The 23,057-nt window shown below is 37.3% G+C and overlaps 1 protein-coding gene across 1 annotated transcript in view; it reads left to right on the top strand.

Moving 5' to 3' along the window:
- The window catches only part of BTAF1 (B-TFIID TATA-box binding protein associated factor 1), a 43,168-nt gene extending 20,963 nt beyond the window's left edge, over nt 1–22,205 (top strand). Inside the window, exons 10-38 of the mRNA XM_030276135.4 lie at nt 1,082–1,177; nt 1,421–1,597; nt 2,114–2,254; nt 2,391–2,515; nt 3,732–3,852; nt 3,929–4,033; nt 4,266–4,415; nt 5,044–5,186; nt 5,352–5,526; nt 5,996–6,199; nt 7,086–7,512; nt 8,190–8,380; nt 9,297–9,450; nt 9,540–9,649; nt 10,959–11,160; nt 11,569–11,717; nt 14,074–14,226; nt 14,713–14,834; nt 15,027–15,194; nt 15,379–15,456; nt 15,537–15,666; nt 16,332–16,473; nt 16,635–16,765; nt 17,176–17,301; nt 18,048–18,200; nt 18,773–18,984; nt 19,129–19,288; nt 19,878–20,048; nt 20,284–22,205. Coding sequence (XP_030131995.4) covers nt 1,082–1,177; nt 1,421–1,597; nt 2,114–2,254; nt 2,391–2,515; nt 3,732–3,852; nt 3,929–4,033; nt 4,266–4,415; nt 5,044–5,186; nt 5,352–5,526; nt 5,996–6,199; nt 7,086–7,512; nt 8,190–8,380; nt 9,297–9,450; nt 9,540–9,649; nt 10,959–11,160; nt 11,569–11,717; nt 14,074–14,226; nt 14,713–14,834; nt 15,027–15,194; nt 15,379–15,456; nt 15,537–15,666; nt 16,332–16,473; nt 16,635–16,765; nt 17,176–17,301; nt 18,048–18,200; nt 18,773–18,984; nt 19,129–19,288; nt 19,878–20,048; nt 20,284–20,430 — 4,563 coding nt within the window. The 3' untranslated portion in view covers nt 20,431–22,205. The remainder of the gene's footprint in view (nt 1–1,081; nt 1,178–1,420; nt 1,598–2,113; nt 2,255–2,390; nt 2,516–3,731; nt 3,853–3,928; nt 4,034–4,265; nt 4,416–5,043; nt 5,187–5,351; nt 5,527–5,995; nt 6,200–7,085; nt 7,513–8,189; nt 8,381–9,296; nt 9,451–9,539; nt 9,650–10,958; nt 11,161–11,568; nt 11,718–14,073; nt 14,227–14,712; nt 14,835–15,026; nt 15,195–15,378; nt 15,457–15,536; nt 15,667–16,331; nt 16,474–16,634; nt 16,766–17,175; nt 17,302–18,047; nt 18,201–18,772; nt 18,985–19,128; nt 19,289–19,877; nt 20,049–20,283) is intronic.
- Nucleotides 22,206–23,057: the final 852 nt, after the last annotated feature.

Raw genomic sequence — 23,057 nt, 5'->3', positions numbered from 1 at the left:
TATGGAACTTCTGCTCTGAGACAGAAAGTTAGATTTATTGATCTCTAGCAGAGACCAAAACTTCAAGATGAGCTTTGGTAAATCTGAAGGAAATGGGACTGTAAAGAAAGTTCATTTCACTGGGTCTCCCACAATGAAATACTGCTTTAGAGTTTCTTTACTTGTAAATATGCTTCCAGCATATTAATTAACTTGCCTAGGATTTGTTGCTGTTTGTGCTGTGTAGGAATAAATTGTCCACCTTACAAGATGCTCTCAAGCTGTTCTGTTTCAGCTCCAGCAGGCAAGGAAGCATCACAGTCTCTATCTCATTCCCCACTTTGGTGGTATGGGGAGGGTTGGGGCACCATCAGGAAAGAAGTAAAATTCATGGGTTGAGAAAGCACCAGTTTCATAATTGAAACAAAGTAAAATATTGTAATAATAGTACTAATTGTAGTAACAGTAATAACAGTAGTGAAAAGGAGGGAGATAATTAAAATCCAAGAAAAACAAGTGCTGCACAATATCATTGCTTACCACCCTCTGATCAATGCCCAGCCCAGCCCTAAGCACTACTCAGCTCCTGGATACCTCCCCCAGTTTGTATACTAGACATGACATTCTGTGGTGTGAAATGTCCCTTTTTCACTTATCCCAGATATGCTTGCTCTCTTTTTGTGTACGCCCTCACTGTCAGAGCATGAGACATTCAGAAAGTTTTGACTTAGGTCAGCACAATGTAGCAGCAACCAAACCATCAGTGTGGTATCACCATTATTCTTACACTGACTCCAGAACAGAGCGCTGTACCAGCTACTGAGAAAAAACCTAACTCTGTCCCAACTGAAAGCAGGACATTAGCCTTTTGATTAAAGTATTGTGTTTTTAGAGGAGAAAACATCCAGGTTATGATGATAATAATCTAAGTGAGTTTAATTAGTGCTGACTACTTGGCCTGGACTGTGTCTGCAAGAGAACTATATTGAATCAATGTGAACATTTGTTGTCATGTCTTTTACAGATTTTAGCTAAAGTAAACACATCAGAAATGCTTTATGAATAAATGTAGTCAAGGTGTTCAATTTCTCTTTTCATACAGATGATTCAGCAGCATCAGGAGTGGCTAGAAGACTTGGTTATTAGACTTCTTTGTGTGTTTGCACTAGACAGATTTGGAGACTTTGTTTCAGATGAAGTAAGTTTAAGTTACCTTTGCATGAACAGATAGATCAGTAGGCTTCTGCAGGAGATAACATTGCAGCAGCTTGGCTGTGCCTTGTGTAGTGCTACTGCATGTGCCTGTTTGAACTGCTCACAGATGCTTATTATAAGGTAGCTGATACATGAACTTCACCTTGTTTGTATAGCAGTTTGGTCATTTGACTCTTAAGTCAAATTTAATACAGAAGTATCTGTTTCACTGTTTACTTTTTCCTAGGTAGTGGCACCTGTACGTGAGACTTGTGCTCAGACTTTGGGAGTAGTATTGAAACACATGAATGAAACTGGTGTTCATAAAACTGTGGACGTTCTCCTGAAGCTGCTCACACAGGAACAGTGGGAAGTGAGACATGGTGGTCTCCTAGGAATAAAGTATGCTTTGGCAGTACGTCAGGTAATAACCCTCATGACAAATTGTTGAGAACTTTGGATCAAAAATCTCTGCTCAAAGGAGAGGATGTGGATGATAGTAGCTAGGTGTGATAAAGCAAGCTTGCTTGCAGTGCAGTCCTGTGGGTTGAGATGTGTGACTGCACATTTATAGCCATACTGCAAGTATATAGTGCAAGCTGTGCTTGCAGAAAACATTAGAAATAGAGGATATGCCTGCCTGGTCATGGTGATACTCTCATATGTGAGGTAACAGAGCAGAGAAGCTTAGGCTATCTGTGGTGGTATTCTGCAGACACTGAGCTTTGTTTATACCAAAACTGAGATGATTTACAGTTCATTAAATGTATAACCTATGTTTGGTTTCATGAATGGTAACTTAAAATATTTAGATTACAATGTTGGACCTGTACCATCCTTTTGAAATAAGCAGGTTCATTCACACAAGCAGAGTACATCTTAATTGATTGTATCTTTATAATCTTTTTAGGTTTAAAAATGATTTTGGTCTTTTTGGCAGGACATGATCAACACTTTGTTGCCTAAAGTGTTGCCTGCGATCATTGAAGGTCTGCAAGATCTGGATGATGATGTCCGAGCTGTTGCTGCAGCATCTTTGGTACCAGTAGTGGAAAGCCTGGTCCAACTTCAATCTCAGAAGGTGACTGAACTGTTTTAAGTTCATTTTTGGTCTAAGTGAAGAAGATAATAATTAAAGGCAGCACTGGTTTCATTGTCTGTTTTTTTTTTGTTTTTTTTTTTTTTTAATGATAAACCCCCTCTGCTTATTTGTGTAGGTGCCTTTTATTCTTAATACCTTGTGGGATGCACTTCTGGAGTTGGATGACCTGACAGCTTCCACAAACAGTATCATGATCCTCCTTTCATCCCTTCTGACTTACCCTCAGGTCCGCAAATGCAGGTAACTTTCAATTCGTTTTGCTTCAGTATTCCAGGTCTGAGTGTCCACTTACTGTCAAATTGGAATTATCGGTTTCTTCTGTATTATGTACCAAGGAGATGATTAATTTAACTCAGTATTTTATTTCTATTCTGGTTTTTCCATGAAGTGAAGGCTATGACAGTGCTTCTCTTCTGATTGTTACTGAAATGCTGAAATGCAACAAAGGAACTGAAAGGAACAAAGGAACAAAGTGTACTAGGCATGGTTAATATGCGACTTTTTTCCCCCTTCTGTCTCTGTCCATTTATCTTGGGTGTTTTAGTTAAGGATGTTTTCTCCACCTCCAGTGGTGGTCCTGTCCACAAACATCTTGTTTGTTAACAAGGAACAGACAAACTCCAAATGAGACCAAATTGTGTACACATGAGTCTGTAGAACTTTGGTATTGGAACAGTTCTGAAATAAGCTATAAACATAAATTCACATTGATAGTACAACCAGTAATTCGAACTGGTTGATGACACTACCTTGTTGCTATCTCTCTGAGACTCTGACAAATTAAAGGAACTGCATCTTAGTATGTTAAATTTTTCATAGTACACATGAAAAACTGTAAACTGACAGTATCTGCACTTATATCAAATGTGTACAGCATCTACCTTTTCTCATCCTATATGATTAGCACTGTTGAAGTTGGTAAATATAAAATAAAGAATGGAGTTTTCTTACCAATGCAGTCTTTAATTCAGCATGTACTACTTGCATCAGCTGGTATGCCAGTTGCATCAGCTGGTATGCCAGTTGCATCAGTTGATATACCAGTTCATGCAAAAAAGATGCAAGATTGTTTTAAATTATTTGTTAAGTCATAAATGCTCAACATTAACTTCAGAACAGAAACAGCCCCTTCTTTTTTCTGAACAGTTGAACAAAGCCTAACATATAATCTGGGGAAAAAACATGCCAAAAATACATGCTTAAATTGACTAGTTCTCTATACCAGTTTTAAAAAACTCAAACCAGTATTTTCCTGAAAAAAGATACCAGCTCAAACTATTTTAAATGTATAAGCTGTGGTAATCTAATCCTTCACTTAAAATCCCCAAGTATATGCAATACTTTCTTTTCTTAAAGCTTTCTTTTGGATAAAATGAGAATAAACAAAATTGACTTAGCTCTTTGTGTATGTGTGTTTTTATTCCTGACACTGACTCTGTCTCTCCCTCTCTTGTAGTATCCAGCAATCCCTGACAGTTTTGGTCCCACGTGTGTGGCCGTTCTTGCATCACACGATATCTTCAGTGCGAAAAGCAGCACTGGAAACATTATTCACACTGTTGTCTACCCAAGACCAGGTAAAGATTAGAGTTATTACTGTCTCACTGTGATGCACATTGGAATATACTTGGTCATATGATATCCTTGTTTCAGAGTTCTTCAACATGGCTGACTCCAATTCTGCAAGAAATGTTGAGGCACATATTTCAGTTTTGTATCTTAGAAAGCAACCAAGAAATTCTGGATCTTATTCACAAGGTATTTGCATGACTTTCTCCTGGATATAGTACCTGTGTATCCCTCTCTTTCAAATCCTCTGTGCTTTTGTGCAGATGAAGAGTAGTGGGCTAATGTTAAATACTTTGCAATTGCTCTGTGTGATGCTTTACTGTAGAGCAAATGAGTGTTCCTGTGGTTTCTCAGCATGTGTATGATCTTATGTAGACCAGGTACAAATTTGTCATGATTTCTACTGTGATTCTTTCCCAAGGTGTGGCTGGAACTGTTAAACAAAGCATCTGTACAGTATGTTGTTGCAGCTGCTTGTCCATGGATGGGAGCCTGGCTCTGCTTAATGATGCAGCCATCTCATTTGCCTATTGACTTAAACATGTTGCTAGAAGTAAAAACCAGGTCCAAAGTAAGTGAAATGTGGTTTCACTGACTGTTCTGATGAAAGCAGGAAATTGCTTAGCTTTGTATAAAACATGTTCTAAAGATGTTAGAGGGGCGTAGTGGTGCCTTTCTATAGTTCTGAATGTAAACTGTTTTACATCATCTTATGATGTTTACATCATCATCTTATCATTCTTAGGCCTCAATTCCACAGAGCAAAAGGGTTCTTGTCAGGTTATCCATGAAGAATTAAGTTCTGCTGTGTAGCGTTCTCTGTGGATGCTTTGTAAAAAGTCTTTATTTACATGGCTCTAAAGCCATCTGCTTGCAGGACTGAGTTAAATCCAAAAGCATTGTGTTATTTCTGAAAAGATGCTGAGAGAGCTTTACTTTTTCCTCTGTGTGTTTATCAGCTGTGTGTCAAGTATTAACCTTAATATTATAGTGAAGGAATGTAGCATATATTTAATTGGACTACAGAATGCTGTTAATGGAGAGATGATTTACAAGTATTGACTGCTTGAAGAAATCTGTTACCCAAGAAGTGTCCTTAGTCCAACTTTTTCATGATGCAGTGATTATTTGTATTTTTATGGAATATGAATTCATCTTTTAATTGCAAGCACACTTTCAACCTTTCTTTTATTCCACAGGAAAAAGCAGGTGCTAAACTGCGTCAAGGTCAAACCCAGAGTAAGGAAGTGATTCAGGAATATATTGCTGGGGCAGACAGCATTGCAGAAGATCCAGCAACCAGGGATTACGTTGTCATGCGTGCTCGGATGATGGCAGCAAAGTCAGTTTACTGGAAATATGAAAAAAAAATACATAAAAGCAATGTATTTTTTCATAATGTAGTGTTTTTGCCAAAATCTAATTACCATTTTCACATCTTCATTTTGAATCACTTTTTGCAGAGTAATTATAACATTGAAGTGACTGTTCTTTTTCGTCTTATTAGGTTGCTGGGAGCACTTTGTTGCTGCATTTGTGACCCAGGTGTAAATACTGTTACTCAAGAAATAAAGCCAGCTGAATCATTAGCTCAGCTACTGCTCTTCCACTTGAATTCGAAATCTGCCTTGCAGAGGATTAGTGTTGCGTTAGTAATCTGTGAGTGGGCAGCCTTGCAAAAGGTAGGATGTTTCTGCAGGAAAAATATCTTACTATCTCATCCCATTGCTTGTTGTGTGGTACTTAGCTTGAAATAAGATTTCAGTAGTAAAGCTAAAATGGTGTTTATAGATGTAAATACCAAAATCTTGATTGTTAGATAGTGGAGGAATACAGTACTCAGTAGAAAAATGCCAGCTGTCAGAACTATGAGTCAGTAAATATGCTCACATTTTTTCTACAAATAAATCGATTCTCAAGATGCCTTTATCGGAGGCCAGTGATTCCTTTTAAGATTATTGTCTTTTATCTACTCACTATAATTTTTAGTGGCAGACTTTTTGTTCCTAATCCTTTATCTTTAATATTCTGGGTTATGAATGTTAATAGTCCTTCTAGAAACTGGATTTTTATAGCTAGATTGAGCTGCCCAAGACTGAACAAAAGAAACTGTGATTATTCAGAAATGCAAATTTTGTTTTTCTGTTACAGGAGTGTACAACTGTGGCTATTTGTGTTCAACCTCGTTTACTTGGAGTCCTTTCTGAGCATCTCTATTATGATGAAATTGCTGTTCCTTTTACACGAATGCAAAACGAATGTAAACAACTCATCTCATTGCTAGCTGATTCACACATTGACATTGGAAACAGAGTAAACTGCAGTGTATTTACAATAGATCAAGCTAATGAGCTGGTAAGTAGAGGCATGCCTGCATTTCCTCCAAATCTGTTCTTACCTTGAAATACACCTTCAGCATAATTATTACATAGACAGTAACTTGCAAAAATAATGTGGTGATCTTTGCATATCTCAGGAAAAAGAATGTGTAAAGATTCTTACTGTTTCCCCTGAGGTGTCTTTACAAAAACTCAAATGCAATGCAAGGTACATACTTAATGGGAGAGTAAAACTGAGTGTTCTGATCCCAGGTGTGGATTCACTATTGAAACGTACACACAAGAAAACAAAGCAGGCTTCAAAACCATTGTCAGAAGAATTGTAAATAGACTATGTAAATTATAGGCCTTCTCCCCCCTTGCCCCTGACATTTTCATCTTCTTTTAATCTTTTTCTAGTGAAAGATTTAAGCAATAATAGTCAATGATGTGTGAGTGGGAAAGGATATGGAAGGTTCTGCAACTACTTTGGTGTGCTTTTTTCTTAGATTTTTATCCTAGTCTCTTTCCTCAAAAGAAAATCAGCTGAGAAACAACTTATTAGTGCACAGGACCTTGCACAACTTTTCTGGATTATTGTATTCGCATTCTTCTTTGCTAATCTGTCACATGCTTCCATATTTCCAGAATATCTAGGTAGAACCAGCAGATATGGGACAATCCAAATTTTCTGGAGTACATGAAACTGCTCTTGTAGCTTTGGGAATCTAGACTTTACATGTTTATGATACGCCCGATTTCTCTTTGATCTGCAGTTCAGGATTCCCAGAAATACATTTTGGAGCATTTCCTGTTATTTACTGGGAATATGGAGACAGTGATATGTGACTCATGTTGTGCCATGAAGATATCCTGTTTTATAGTCAATGAAACAGATTAATTCCTTTTTTCCTTTCTCTTAGGTTACTTCTGTTTTCAATGAGGTGACATCATCCTTCACTTTGAATCCTAAAGTTCTGCAACAGTTGGACAGTAAAAGGCAGCAAGTCCAAATGACTGTTACAGAAACAAATCAAGAATGGCAAGTGTTACATCTGCGAGTCCATACCTTTGCTGCGTGTGCAGTTGTGAACTTGCAGCAACTTCCAGAAAAACTTAATCCTGTTATAAAACCCTTAATGGAAGCTATCAAAAAAGAAGAGAATACACTCATACAAAACTATGTGGCTTCATGTATAGCAAAGTTACTTCAGCAGTGTACAACAAGGTCTCCTTGTCCCAACTCAAAGATTGTAAAAAATCTCTGCAACTCCCTGTGTGTGGATCCACATCTTACCCCACTAGCAGCATGTCCTGCACAGCCTCAGAGTAGCCATGAAAACTCAAAAGGTATGACATCTAAGACTGCCAGGATTCTTAATATGTCTGTGCTTAATATGTCTGAGCTGTTGAAATGAGTATTTGAATGGGGCTTGTTTCCACTAATTTTTAAAATGCCAGCATCTGAGTATTTATTAATAATGATTTTGTTTATATATTTTAAACTGTGTGCAACTAATGTATATTGTTTTATGTCTTTAAGGTTTGACTATTGTATGTTCTACTCTTTATTAATGAATGTGTCCTCCTTTATCTCAGAGTAAAATAACATTCATATCTGATTGAAAATTAAGCTCTCTAGTATAAATGGAAACATCAACAAATGCAAAGATACTGATGGCATCTTTTATTGTATCATGACAGAAATATTGAACTGTTTTAAAGGACACAGAACATAAATTGGTTGGAACTTTAGAACATAATGTGTTAATGTGTTCAAGATAACATATGTGTTACCTGTCTTCTTCCTGAATTATAATTTCTGGCAGTTTGCACACTTAACTTCTCATTCAGAATCTGTAATGTGGTCCTAGCACAGTAGCTCTTTGTACAGAAGCTCCATCTTCCTCAAGGATGGAAAAAATTACAGGTTTTTTTAAAGCACAATCAGCAGATGACTTGTAGGTAGCTCTCACTTCCCCCTGTGTGTTAAACTGCAGCTTAAATTTTTCTCCCTTTTCTTTTAGGGCCCAACTCTGATAAAGATGGGATGCAGCACACAGTTACTAAGCACAGGGGAATAATTACACTGTACAGACATCAGAAAGCTGCTTTTGCCATTACAAGTCGGCGAGGTCCTACTCCAAAAGCTCCAAAAGCCCCTATTGCAGATCTCCCCACAGGCAGCAGTGGAAGCATTCCAACAGAACTTGATGAGGTACATTTCAAAAGCTTGAGTTTGCAGCTTCACATCCACCCCTCCTTTCCATTACTTTGAATTCACTGGAGTTGATACCATTGCAGTAGGGATAGCCGGGGTTTTGCATCACAAAACAGGAAGTTTTGTGATGCAAGCAGCTTATGGTTGATGTTTTAAATGTTTGACATTAAGAACATTAATAACTCCTGAAATATTGCATTTACTATAGAATATGAATATCAGGATAAGTTCATGCAGATGGATTTCCACAATGGGTGGAACAAACACAAGAGGATACGAACTGTGTTAGTATTGGTCCAACTCAATGCCTGGTGGATGCCTCTGAAGCATTAAAACCAGCAATTGAAATATGATTGTGTAAAACAGCATGTGTGTGTGACTTCCATACTTGATGTCCTAAACTCTTCCCTTTCATTAATTTCAAATGTCAGCATGCTTTAATAAGATTCTAGGCAGGACTGTGAACTTCTAAACAGTGTTGTGGATTTTGTTCTTAATTATTAGTGTTTTTAATAAATTCTGCTTGCCAAAGAGGATGGGAGCAAGAGAAGGGGGATAAATAACAAATCAAGTATTGTAAGTTTTCTTGTATAGTACTGTTCTTGGTATCACTGTATTGGCCCTATCTGAGGTTCTGGAACCAGAACCACTTGGAAACATCTTGTTGAAATGGATCAGCATCAGCAAAGGCCCAATCTCAAATTTATAGACTTTACATAATTGGCTACATAGATTTTTGGTTTTTTGTGTATCTAAAGAAGAGAGGAAGTAACTTGGGGAAAAAAATCTATTGGTTAATGTGTTGTAGGTAGCTATAAACGCAATCAGAATTGAATGCCTATGTAATGTCACCCATGACAATAATTGTTATTAAGTGTATCTAACCTTGCTACTTTGAATTGTTTAATTCTAGGCTCAGAAACCTTATGTTGTACAGAGAAGAGGAGCTGAATTTGCCTTATCTACTATAGCGAAACATTTTGGTGCTGAAATGGCAACAGGATTGCCACATCTCTGGGATGCTATGGTTGGTTCGTTAAGGAACAACATTCACATAAATAATTTTGGTAATTACACTTCTGCTTTAAGCTGGGAGGGGTGGCAGGCTGGAGTCAGTATGTCAGTCTTAAACTGAGCATCTTTCTGTTTTTACCAGACCGAAAGGCATTGCTGGAGAAAGGAGATGCTCCTGCCCAGGAGCTGGTGAATTCCTTGCAGGTTTTTGAAACAACAGCAGCTTCAATGGACACTCAGCTACATCCTCTGGTAATTGGCTTTTGTGTGAAACACTTAGTCTCTTTATTGCTAGTGGTTTAAGTATTTTTTTCTTTTTTAGAGGCTTTTCTGATTTTGCTCAAATGGTGTTTTAGTCACTCACTAGCCTGTCTGTTCTACAAGTCCTGTGTCCTAGTCTTGATAAACTGAACGCATCACTTCCAGCAGTCAAGATGTGCCGTTTTAAAGCTGTTCTTCCCCTTTGTTCTGTGGGATGTTAAATTCTGTCGTTTATGCAGGTCGTAGAATAAACCACAAAAGCAGACAGCTACCTAAAAGCTTAGCCTTGGCCTACCCTTTTTTTGATGAGGTCCTAATCAAGATTGTGTCCCATGTTTGATTTATGATAATATTTATGTTGTTGTGTTACATTGGAATCAGCATCTCTGCTGTGCTTTATTCTAACTCTGTATTTCCTAAATCTGGAGAACAGACTGGTAATATGATGCCTTCTGTTTGTTATGAAAGTACAGATAAAAATGTGGTTATGCAGAACTGTGTGGCCGACTGAAAGATTTTTTTAGTACGGGCATTTTATATATATACACATAAATGTGGTATGTAGTTATTGTGTAGATTCTTTTGGTGGTGCTAATACTGTATGCAGTTTAAAAAAAGTTTGTAGAAAGTCAAAGAGGCTGAACTTGGTTCATAAAAGCCAGTATTTAGGGACTTTCACACTAGGAAAAACCTGACCATCTGTTTTGGTATATGATACAAAAGTGTATCTGCACTGATTAAAAGGGAGACACATGCACACACCAAAGACATAGATGTATACCCTGCTGGGGAGATGCAGATTTCCTTCTGGGTGTCCTTGTCACACAGAATTATTGAGATTCCAAACATGAGTAATTAATCTGCCTAAACACAAAGGGAATGAGTCTAGGATAAATTTGCTAGCTGGAAAGAATTCTTAAATCTGAATATCGGTATTTAAGAAATAATTCTTTTCTCTTTAATAAAAAGTTCTGGGTATTTAGTTCTCTATTTTTGGTATGAAACACTTCCTTGCTAATTAAGGGCTTCATTAATTTTGATTTTGACTGAAATACTGAATATTTTGTTAGTCTGAATTTTATCTGCACTGAGGAGTAATACACGTTCAAAGTTCAAATTGCCTTTTTCTTCTGGAAAAATTTTTTTGTTTTAATTATATCTTGAAAATTAGTTGCAAACAATTATATCATTTTAAGCATTCTTAAATTACTTTAAAAGACTCTGTAGTTCAAAAAAGGATCACTTATTTTTTTATAATTAATATTAACCTTTAATCCCCACACCTTTTTCTTTTATTCAGTTAATACAGCATTTGCCTCATCTTTACATGTGCCTTCAACATCCCAGCACTGCTGTGAGACACATGGCTTCCCGTTGTGTGGGTGTTATGAGCAAAATAGCAACCATGGAAACAATGAATATCTTTCTAGAGAAAGTTCTACCGTGGCTGGGAGCAATAGATGACAACACCAAACAGGAGGGTGCAATTGAAGCACTTGCGTGTATCCTTGCTTGGATATTCAAAAATGCAGAAACTTCTTTGCTGTTGTTTCATTTGGGTGAACAAAAATGGTTGCCTGCAAAAATGGGAGGAGGAATGAAATAAAATACAAAGCTGATTTTTCTGCTGTGGAAAGAAACAGAGGAAACTTTCATTTCCATTGCCATTATTTTATCTACCAAGTGATGTTTTGATGGAGGTAATTCACTTTTTGAAACCATGCTCTTTGCTAGCTAAATATAATTGGGTAGATCAGATTTCCCTGCTTCTGTATTGCTTTGTTACTAGAACTCATTCATGTGAGTGTAACAATTAATTAATGACTCTTAGTGAGTGTGAAGTCTCCTGGATGTAGATTTGTCAGACAAACCTGAACTGTTAAAAACTATTTCCTTAATAACTACTCCAGGTGTAATGGAGCAGCTGGATGTTGGTATTGTCCCATACATTGTTCTTCTAGTGGTTCCAGTTCTGGGTAGGATGAGTGATCAGACAAACAGTGTACGTTTTATGGCCACTCAGTGCTTTGCCACACTGATCAGACTGATGCCTCTTGAGGTAAGCTTGAGCTGTAAGTATATGGATATGTGAACTGTCCTGTGTCCACTCTCACCAGGTGCAAAGTCCAGGCTTCTGGCTTATTAAATGCTGAATGAGTAACTGGGTTTATAGGTGTTGAGTCCATATCAGAAAATAGAAGATGTGCCCTTTTTAAGTAAAATGAACAAAATTGGACGCTGTGCTAGCAATTTTCTAATTTAATGTTAAAATAAAATTTCTCTTTATAGGATACTCACGTTGGCTGTATACATAAAATTAAGTGGTAGATCTATTAATTTTGTGTGTAATGCTGCTTTTCTTAGTTTGGGTTTAAAAGTTTTAGGTGTTCTATGTGCACTCTCCTTAGGTATGTGTGTTGCTGAATATGTTGTCAAGAGAAATGTAAAAAGCAATACTGGTTTAAAAGCCATCAAAAATAACAGTAATAGAAATAGTGTGGGGGTAAGTAGGGTCACTTATTACTAGTTTCTAAAATCAAAAAGCACCACCCTACATATTTAGGCAAAATATTGTATATTATGATGCAGTAGTGTTTAATCAATACACATCTGCTTCAGTCTTTCACTCCTGCTACAATTTGCATACCTCACACAACTTCTGATGTTATGCATCAAGGACTGTAATGCTTCTAAGTAGCTTAATGTGACCACCAGATGGTAATAGAAGACAGTTTAGAATTTCCACAGCAATAATGAAAGACAATTGACAGCTTAATACATATTTTGTTCTGTCACTTTTTAATTTAGCATAATAAAATCTTAGAATCTGATAACTAGTGATCTGCCTTAAAAGGGAGCACACTTACTTTGTGTGCTTACACTGAGATGTTCAACAAGTTGAAAGTGAGCAAAGAACTTAATTTCTAGCATGTTCATTGCAGTGCCATTTGCACCAGGGCCCTTCTTCATATGCATCTTAAACATAGTCCTGTGGAATACACATAGCTTAGGGCTTGGGGGAGGGTTAAAGCTATTTTAATAACGTTTAGTGAGAATTTCTTAAAACATACTGTACTTGCTTTTATTAATTGCATGCATATGCATGATCACTTCATATTTCTTTTCCATAGTTATGGAAGAAGTGCCTTCAAATTTCCCTTTCTGGTTAAGTTCAGTATCACATATTGAGCTATATTAAATATGTAAGCATAGAGTGAAGCACATTAATAGTGAGAGAAAATACTTGTCATGGAACAGTATTTTATTTAACAATAAATAAATAGCATTATGAGTGAGTTGGGGAAACTTAACTATGCTCTGTTTCCTGCATCTTTATGCTCAAATTTATTATTGCTGCAACCATAAAAATGGAAGTATGATTGAAAGAAGGATTGTAAGATAAATGGTTCAACTTTATCAAACTTGTATTCATAAGCAATTCTGCTGCAAGCTGACAACATATTTGAACCAAATTACCTGCCATAGTGTTCATACTGCAGGTAAGTTCGCCTAAAAGGGAGTGTAGGCAGAGCATTGAACCAGGAGGCTGCTGTCTCTGTGTGTGCTTCAATATCATATGGGGCAGTACTAACATCCCCCTTCCTTACTAACCACATACACAGTGGAATTATTTGACAAAGGTTTTTTTAGCCAGGAGCCCTCTGTAAGTGATTACTAAGATGGGTGTTGAAGTAAAGCTGACTAAAGATGGAAGAGGCCCAGAAAAATGGGATGACAAATGTGATGGTGGGAAAACAGCAGTGCCTCTGCTGCTGCTGTATGTTATTAGCAAGGAAGAATGAGCATATTTGGCTCCCCAAATGCCTTCTTTGGGCTTCTGGCCTGGTATGGGTAGTACTTAGGAAGTAAAGGTCAGCTGTTAAAAACCTAGTGGGGTTTAGGTTTTTTTTTTCCTCCTCCTAATAGTTTCCAACTGCTTGAATTCATCCTATGGGTTTCAGTATCACTTTAGATCTAATTCTACTAAGTAGGAAAAAAATCCATCAAACTTTGGATGGTAGCTTGTGGCTCAAGAGGAGTCGGTATCGTGGGATTCTCTAGCCAGCCAGATAAACCCTCTGATTAGAGGTAGAATAGCTCGGTCTTTGTAGAATCGTAGAAGCATGACCAGAATTTTCTATCCCTTGTGTAATTTTTATCAGTCTTTTCAATGTGTCGTTTTGGGGCAGGATTTGTCTCTTGCACCTTACAACCCTGCATGTGTTGACCTGCAAGTAATCAAACAAGTATAGCTAACTCTAGTATTGAAGTTCTGAGTTTAGAATCATAGAGTTGAGACGATTGCAGATCTTTATTGTGTGTTTAAAATGTCTGAGTAGTATGAGGTTTAAGTTCTCTGTGTGGCAGTTAAGTCCTATAGCCCTTACATGACTGCTTTAAAAATGTTACCCTAGGCTGGTATACCAGACCCACCAAACATGTCTGAAGAATTAATCAGAATGAAGGCTAAAGAACGTCACTTTCTGGAACAATTACTGGATGGAAAAAAACTGGAAAACTATGAAATTCCAGTACCAATCAAAGCAGAGCTCAGAAAATACCAGCAGGTAACAGCTTATACTTTAAAAATAAAAGTTCCAGTCTGATAAAGTTTCCTGGGGCAGTAGGAGTTGTTCAGATACATTTTTCTTGTGGATTTTTTTAGTGTTTGGTTTCAGTTGTGCAGTGTGTATCTTGGACTTTGGGTAAGGAAGAGCAAATGAAATAATGCATGCTTCTTATACAGTTCTAGTGATGTATTTCCCCATTCCTGGATTTTGCCTTTTTTTCTGGGAATGGCCAGTGGGCTGTGCCTTGCTAATACTGACTCTGGCAGCCCATCACTGCCAGGCCTCACTGTACCATTTGGGTGTTTGTTTTTCCCATTATTCCCCCTGCTTTTAGTGAATGGGCTGTAATAGATGCATCTGTGGTGGGAAACCAACTCCTAGTTTGGCAATGCTGGGTCATTGAACATATGGATGTGTGAACTGAAGCTCAACTAGCAAAAAGCCAGGTTTACTTTAGGCACTCTCCTTCTTTTCTGATTTCAGGATGGAGTGAACTGGCTTGCATTTCTCAATAAATACAAACTTCATGGAATTCTTTGTGATGACATGGGCTTAGGAAAAACTTTACAATCCATTTGCATTCTTGCAGGTGATCACTGCCTCAGGTAAGCTTAAACAAATCACATTCTGTCTTAGACTTTAATGTTAGGTCTTGTGTGGTAATCAATCTGGGCATAGTGACTATATGTGGCTGTGCTTGGATAGGGGGTTTGGACCAGGTGGTCTCCACAGGTCCCTTCCCACCTCAACTATTCTGTGAAAAACTGGTTTTTTAAAACTGTTTTATACTCTTCAAGGGCTCAAGAATATGCAAGAACAAAACTGGTGGACAGTGTTCCTCTTCCCTCCTTGGTAGTGTGTCCTCCTACACTCACAGGACACTGGGTGGATGAAGTGGGCAAATTTTGCTCGAAAGAATATCTTAATCCATTGCACTATACAGGACCTCCTACTGAGAGAGCAAGGTAACCCATCTTGCATTTATAACTGGTTTAGAGTAAAATATCACACATGGAATTTTTCCGTTTACTTTACTACTACTACTGAAGCATAATTTATGGGCACGGGAACATTTGTGGTGGTATCTTTAAAGGCTGAAATAATAACATGTAAGGAACACTTAAATTAACTCCTCATTTTTGTCTTAAGATTGCAACACCAGGTGAAAAGACACAATCTCATAGTGGCTTCATATGATGTTGTAAGAAATGACATTGACTTCTTCAGGTAAGAATTGGCTTGTTTTCTGAGGTGTTTAGTAGCTTAGAATGTTAAATGCTACTTAAATCTGTGTTCTTCTTTTCTAGAAATATTAAGTTTAATTACTGCATTCTTGATGAAGGCCATGTAATAAAAAATGGAAAAACAAAGCTGTCAAAAGCAGTAAAACAGCTGACTGCTAATTACAGGATAATACTTTCTGGGACACCAATCCAGGTAACTGATTTTCTATTTTGGATGAATAATAGAAAACAAGCAAGATAGGTTTATCTTACACTCAGTTTTATTGTACCTTTTAACAATCATCTTGTTCAAAGTATACATTGTAAAACAGCTTTTCATTTCTAAATGCTCAAAATGACATCTTTTCATTTTCCTGGTATACCTCTGTATGCGGAAATAAATGCAAGTTTTGGCATATTAATGGGGTTCAAAAGTTGGCAGCAAGACTTCCTCTCCCACTTTCTCTTTAAAGTGTCAGGCAAGGAAGAGACCATTTCCCTATGCCTCAAGTAAAATTAGCAGGAAACTCAGTTCTGAGATCTCCAGATTTTGAGCTTTGTCCGAATGACATGGCTGTGCAGTATCTGTCTCACCCAGGACTAAGAGCACTGGTGTGTCCTGGGTTTTGTTAACCAGGAAAACTCTGAGTGTGGCTTAAGGCACTGGGCACAGGGAGAAGTCCATTTATACATTCAAGTGCATGCAAAGGTATTTCTGTTACTCAGATGGATGAAAGAGCCACCAAGCTCCAGGAGCTTGGGACTGGGTTGTAGTGTGAGGCTTGTAGGGTTTTAAATATGTATGGAAATATTTTCTGATACCTTGCAACAACTTATTACTTATGAAAATAATTTGTCAAATGTTTCTTTTATGTTCAGAACAACGTCTTAGAGTTGTGGTCGTTGTTTGACTTCCTAATGCCAGGATTCCTGGGCACTGAGCGCCAGTTTGCAGCTCGTTATGGCAAACCAATCCTGGCAAGCAGAGATGCCCGAAGCTCCAGTCGAGAACAAGAGGCTGGTAAGGATCAAATGTTTAATCTTTAGGCTTTTGTTTTAGCCTTCTAAATGAGAACTGCTAATGAAAAGAAGTGTGGTTATTTCTAACATCAGAGACTGAAGAGATTGTATGTTTTGAAAAATGTTTTTCTTCTAAAACACTGGTGCTGTTGCTCTCACTAGGGGTACTTGCAATGGAAGCTCTGCACCGCCAAGTCCTGCCATTCCTGCTAAGGAGAATGAAAGAGGATGTGCTGCAAGATCTTCCACCCAAAATTATTCAAGATTATTACTGTATTCTCAGTCCTCTACAGGTATGCTTAAAAGGTGGCTGAAAGTTTATTTTTCAGCACATTTAAGACCTCAAAGGCATAAATTCAGTATTCCTGTGTCAATCTGATATCAGCTCTGACATTCTCTGGATGTACTAAAAGAATTTTGTAGTATGTGTTAAAAACACTAATTCCAATCCTGTAGTAATAGAATGTTTATTGGGCTTTATTTTGGGCATTGATCAGGAACAACATGTAGGCATCTGCAGATTGTTTTTCAGTAACACTTTCTAAGCTGAAAGAAAACAAATGGCAAGAGATTCTGTTATTAATGTTTATCTTGTGTTACATATGAAATAGCTTTCTTGTATGATAATTCAGAATTTTAACTTGAAACTAAACTCTGAATAGGGCAATCTGTCAGAAAAAACACGCTCTTGTCTGGTCTGCAGGTTCAGCTTTACGAAGATTTTGCCAAGTCTCGTGCCAAATGTGATATTGATGAAACAGTTTCTTCAATTTCACTGAATGAAGAAACTGAAAAACCAAAGCTTAAATCTACAGGTCATGTATTTCAGGTACAGATTTTTTCAGTAATTTTTATTACCTCGTACATACATTTTTGTAACTGTGTTTATAGGTTTAGTAAAAAATGGAAGTCAGAATAGTAAACTTAGACATTTGTGGTCATATGATCTAAGTAGAGTATTTATGGCTGGAATGTGAAGTATAGCTATTATGTTTAAATTATGGGTTTGTGCTTTATGAAGCATAACACTGCCTCATATTTTTAATGTGATCTGCTCGGTTGGTGTTCCACTATTTTATGGATCTTGTAAAAACTAAGTACTGAGAGAGCAAAACCTCAGAATGAGGGAAGTAATTCTGATTGCATCCACTCTTGCACATTAACATTAAGATTCTAAAACATGGACAAAATGTTTCCTTAAAGGTAGATATGAATTTATGAAGGTTCATGATCTTTTGGATTTGAAGATTAACTCTTGGTTAATTGGAAACAATTATTCTCAAACTGTTCCCAAACCCATTTCCTCTACTGCAGACTCAAATGAAAGTGTGGGAAATGGTAATCCTTGCATTTTTCCTGAAAGAAGGGGCCAAGATCACAATGAGTGTACCAGTGTTTGGATACAATTTGAAATGCAGGTTTTAAATGTGTAACTTTGAAAATACGCCATAAAGTCCAGATTGTGGAATGTGGCAGAGTGGCCCCTGTACTTACAGTTAATTCTGTTAATCTTTTTTTCTGTAACTATGTTCTTGCTTATTATTTCTTTGAACTTCATTTCTTAAATAATTAAAGGCATTGCAGTACTTGCGGAAGCTCTGCAACCATCCAGCATTAGTGCTCACAACCCAACATCCAGAATACAAGAGAATTACAGAGCAACTTGCAGCTCAGAATTCATCCCTTCGAGATATCCAACATGCACCTAAGCTGTCTGCTTTGAAACAAGTAAGTGGATATGTGTTGTGCCTTAAATTCCCCAAATGTCTCTGCTGCTGTTACAGCTTAGGATGTTTTATTTAAGATTTCATCAATAGAGACACTCTTTTAAATAAAATTAAGTAGTAAATTATAAAGAATGCAAGGGTGTTTCAGGGATATGCCTTATTTTTCCTGATATTTTAAGAGGGAGGGAGAAACACAATCTTTATGGCAATGATGTTTATATAACTTGTTGGCATATCAAAAACCTGTTTTATTCTTGTCCCTCTTGTTGCAGATTTTTCTTTCATTTTTATTACATAGGAGACTACTTCCTTGATAAAGTTAGATTGCATTGCCATAGCTTTACTTACAATAGAATTACAGTAAGTGAAGAAAATGGGTTTTTAATTTTTTTATGACTTTCAAGTTTTTGACAGGGAAGCTAAACTTTGCCTTCTTGTTTAAGTGACTGTCATTTAGATACTTCTTCTGCAGTTTGTTTCTCAATTTCTACTTTTGATAATCAAGGAATGTCAATATTTACATGAGCTCTACAGTAATTTTAATGACACATTTTAATGTTCTTTTACTTAAAGCTGCTGCTAGACTGTGGTTTGGGGAATGGTGGATCTTCAGAAAGTGGTACAGAAGCAGTTGTGGCCCAGCACAGAGTGCTTATCTTCTGTCAGCTGAAGAGTATGCTGGATATAGTGGAGCATGACCTTCTCAGACCTCAGTTACCTTCAGTTACCTACTTACGACTTGATGGCAGCATTCCTGCTGGGCAGAGACATTCCATTGTTTCCCGGTATGCATAACCAGTATGAGCCCAGCTTTAAAGAACTGTATTATTTACATGGTGCAAAATTGGGTTTTTTGTCTGCCTCAGAGCAGATGAGGTTCATAAATTCTTTACTGAAATGAAACTTACCACACTTTTTCTTGTATGCAGGTTTAATAATGACCCGTCCATAGATGTTCTTTTGCTCACCACTCATGTTGGTGGACTGGGACTTAACTTGACAGGGGCTGACACAGTTGTGTTTGTGGAACATGACTGGAACCCAATGAGAGACCTGCAAGCCATGGATCGGGCACATCGCATTGGGCAGGTGAAAACCTCTTCATTTCCCATAAAGGGTGGCTTTTCTCTTGCTGAATTTTCTTGAGAGAGTTTGTAATGTATAACACAGTGACATCTGTATGTTTCTACCAAGCTTCCATTCATACTTATTTCTTGCAAATATGCCAGCTGCTGAAGTGCATACTTCCTTATTCTACCCGCAGCTTGGCAAGTCTTCTCTTCTGTACTTCCTGAGCTGCTGGGGAGAGGCCAGAGAAGAATCATCCTTTGGTGGAGGAAGAGATGGCTGAGGACTGAGACAAGGAACTTGAAGGGACAGCCCACAGGGTTGTCCTTCTCTGGTGCAAGACAGGGCAAGAATGACTGCTGGTAGTCTTCCCCCAGAGCTGTAAAAACCAGTGAATTCTTTCAGAGGACAGAGGCAACTGAAGATGCTTCTACTATATAGTGGCATAGTCTCGTGCTTTCCATCTAATGTCCGTCAGACTCTGAGTAAAGTCACTGAAGGGTGGCTCCAAGCCAAACTGCTTCTAGACTATCCGTGAGAAACTAAAAGCTTATGGTTTACTGAATACCTGAGATGATACTTTTTAGCTAAGTGTGCTTTTTTCTTTCAGAAACGTGTTGTTAATGTGTATCGCCTGATAACCAGAGGAACTCTGGAAGAGAAGATCATGGGTCTTCAAAAGTTCAAAATGAATATTGCAAATACAGTGATCAGCCAAGAAAATGCAAGCCTACAGAGCATGGGAACAGAACAGCTTCTTGATCTGTTCACTCTCGACAAGGTAAAGAAACAGTTTTACAAATCCCTACCAAAAATAGAGTCAGCTTAGGGAAAAGCTTTGCTTTGAAATGTAAAATTATTCACATGAATGCTTAAGTTGGACTGATGAATAGTAGACAGCTCTCTGAACAGGAGGAAGTGATATTTCCCCAGAAGAATTATCAGACTTGAAGAATTTATTAGGTTCTTGGAAACATTATTCTGTATATTAACAGGAATTTTTTTCTTTTGTGAAGGATGGCAAAACTGAAAAAGCAGATACCTCTACCTCTTCTGGCAAAGCATCAATGAAATCAGTACTCGAAAACCTTGGAGAGCTATGGGATCAAGAGCAGTATGACACTGAATACAGTCTTGAAAACTTTATGCATTCATTAAAGTAACCACCACATATTTGTAATACAACTGCTGCTAGTTCACATATTTTTCTGCTGATATTCAGCAAACTTCAAAGCATATAGAGTGAACCTTTAGCTTAATGTGTAAATAGACGTACTGAAAGAAGAATCTTCAAAAGACTGGCATGAAGTAGTGTCAGCTGTTTCACTGGGAAGTTATTCTATCTTAAACGTTTGCACTGTATAAAAACTTTAAATGTAAACATTGTGAGGTGGTTTGAATTTTACTTGTTCTGAACAACTGCAAATTCTTACTTGGTAGAAGAATTAAAACAAAGCAGGTTTTTTACATCTGTTAACAAGTGTTACTTGTGTTTGCAGTTAAGTCCACCATTATTTCTTTCTGTATCTATAATAGTTTTGTACAGTTGTTTCAGTGAGTACTTCAGGTTGTTCAGTGTACATTTTTCTTTTAAACACAACTTGTTTTTATGGTGTATTTAAAAAGCAATTTTCAACTTAAGCTTTCATTCAGATCATTTCAGGAATTATATCACCAGAGGCAAAGCCTAGAAGCCTTGAAAGTATGGAAGAATGGAATGGCACTAGGCCTGTGCACCGACCTTTGTATATTGACTATATATATATCATGCTCTTCAGTCTTTTGACACCACCTTGTGAGAACAGCTGACTTGAACTTTTTAACGTAATGAGCTCTATTAAATACAGGTAATGGCCTATTTGAGGCCATGTTTGCATCCTGTTAGCAGGGGTGTACTTTTTTAATTTATCTATAAGGCTAGAATATAGCCACTTTGAGAGATGCATGTGTTCCATATGTTTCAATCCTATATATTTTTTGTAACTAAAAGAAGAAATTAAATATACAGACAGACGTTTTCCAGAAGTAGATTTTACACTGTCTAGGATTCTAAAATCCATGCTAAAAGTGACTGTGTACTAAACTGATGCATGATTTAAAGCTTCTTCAAGGAATAGGGAAGACTTTTTTTCTTTAGGAGAAAATATACATAGAAATACCTACATTCAGCTTGAGGTAATTGAATAGTTAAAGTTGTGTAACAAAGATAGTAAAAGACTTTAATAGCAGTGAGTGAGAATAATATGGCTGTATGTTATGCAGCTTTTTATAAAAAAGGGAGGCAGTATAAAAGTGTGTTTCTAGATGTGCATATGTACCAGTATATGCACTTTTTATAAATATTAAGTTATAGATAACTTACAGCAGTTGTCTGAATACATAGAATATATGTATAAATATAAAACCTAAGGTTTATAGCTTGCAGTGTGCTTAAGCATCAGAGCTTAAAAACCACCAGAGACCTCAACTATTGTAAAATAAGATTGTTTTAAAACTATATAAATCAAGACAGTTCTATAGCATTGGAGAAGAATTAATGTCACATTTCAGTAGTTATGAACTGCCAGATTGTAACTCAATTAGCATTCCATGAAAATAAAACAAACTGGGAATATAAGTTGCATGTTGGGTTTGTCCATATTTAGTTTTGTTTCTGTAGGGAAGACTTTTTTTCTGGCTGTTTTAAAAAACCTAATGCTTTTGGAAATTACAGCTGGATTATGAGTGTTATATTGGTTAATTTCTACCTTCAGACTATTTTTTTGAGCTTTCAGCTGATGATCCAGGCAGGGGAGACAAGAAGGGGCTTGGTGGCGTTTGCAGAGAAGTTACAATGCTGGAATAATGCGTACTTGAAAATAACTTGGTGCAGTAACTTGGTGATAGTGCCTAGAAATAACAAGATATTTGAATAAAGAAACTTCTTTAGTGGTAAAAATTGCATATGTTTTTCTTCAAGAGTTTTATTAGGTGCAGTGGTAAGAAACTCTTTGGGTTCTGTTGGGAAAGAAATAGACAGCATAGGACTTTTTAAAGCCACTTATTTATCATATTGAGGTTGCTATGCAACCATAATAATTTTAGCAATGGCTCTCTTGGATATCACATCAAGAAGACTTCTGCACCTGAAAAACAGGGGAAAGCAGAACCTAGAATAATTACTTCAAGATTATTATATGTACTGATTGATCTTAAGTGTTCTATGAATTAATGCTTTGAAATGTAATCCAACAGGAGCACTGCACCAACTATATAAAAAATAGGATTTCATTACCTTAATATTTAACAAAAAGCTCTTCTGTGCTTCTCAAACTAGCAGAGCACTTGCTAGGATCTGGCTTGTTTGTGCAGTGTCCTCAGTGCACAAACTGTATTCACTTACAGCAAAACTCCTGCAGGAAATAGCTCTTAGAATGCCTCTAACTGCATTTGAACTCTTTAATGGGTATTCAGCTGGACCAGACCAGGATCTGGGCTGGAATAGAAAAGTTTATTTCTTTCTAGGCTGAAACAAAACCTTCAGATATGTCAGATTCTCAGCACTGACCATTTTGCTCTCCAGCTCTGCCCCTAGTACAGGTTGTCACTTGCTAATGAGGATACAGCCTAAGCCTTGACTAATTGCAGGTGGAGTCACTGGAGGCCCAAAGAAACATGAATTGAGTAGAACCATGCATAGGCTCAGAATGCTTTGGGTTGGAAGCAACCCTAAAGACCATCCAGTTCCAAAGCCCTTCCATGGGCAAGGACACCTTCCAGTACACCAGATTGCTGCAGGAGCTGTTCAACC

The sequence above is a fragment of the Taeniopygia guttata genome, chromosome 6 (assembly GCF_048771995.1).
Source record: "Taeniopygia guttata chromosome 6, bTaeGut7.mat, whole genome shotgun sequence".
Lineage (NCBI taxonomy): Eukaryota > Metazoa > Chordata > Aves > Passeriformes > Estrildidae > Taeniopygia > Taeniopygia guttata.
The sequence above is the reverse complement of the archived record's forward strand: the minus strand, read 5'-3'. Positions and strand labels throughout refer to the sequence as shown.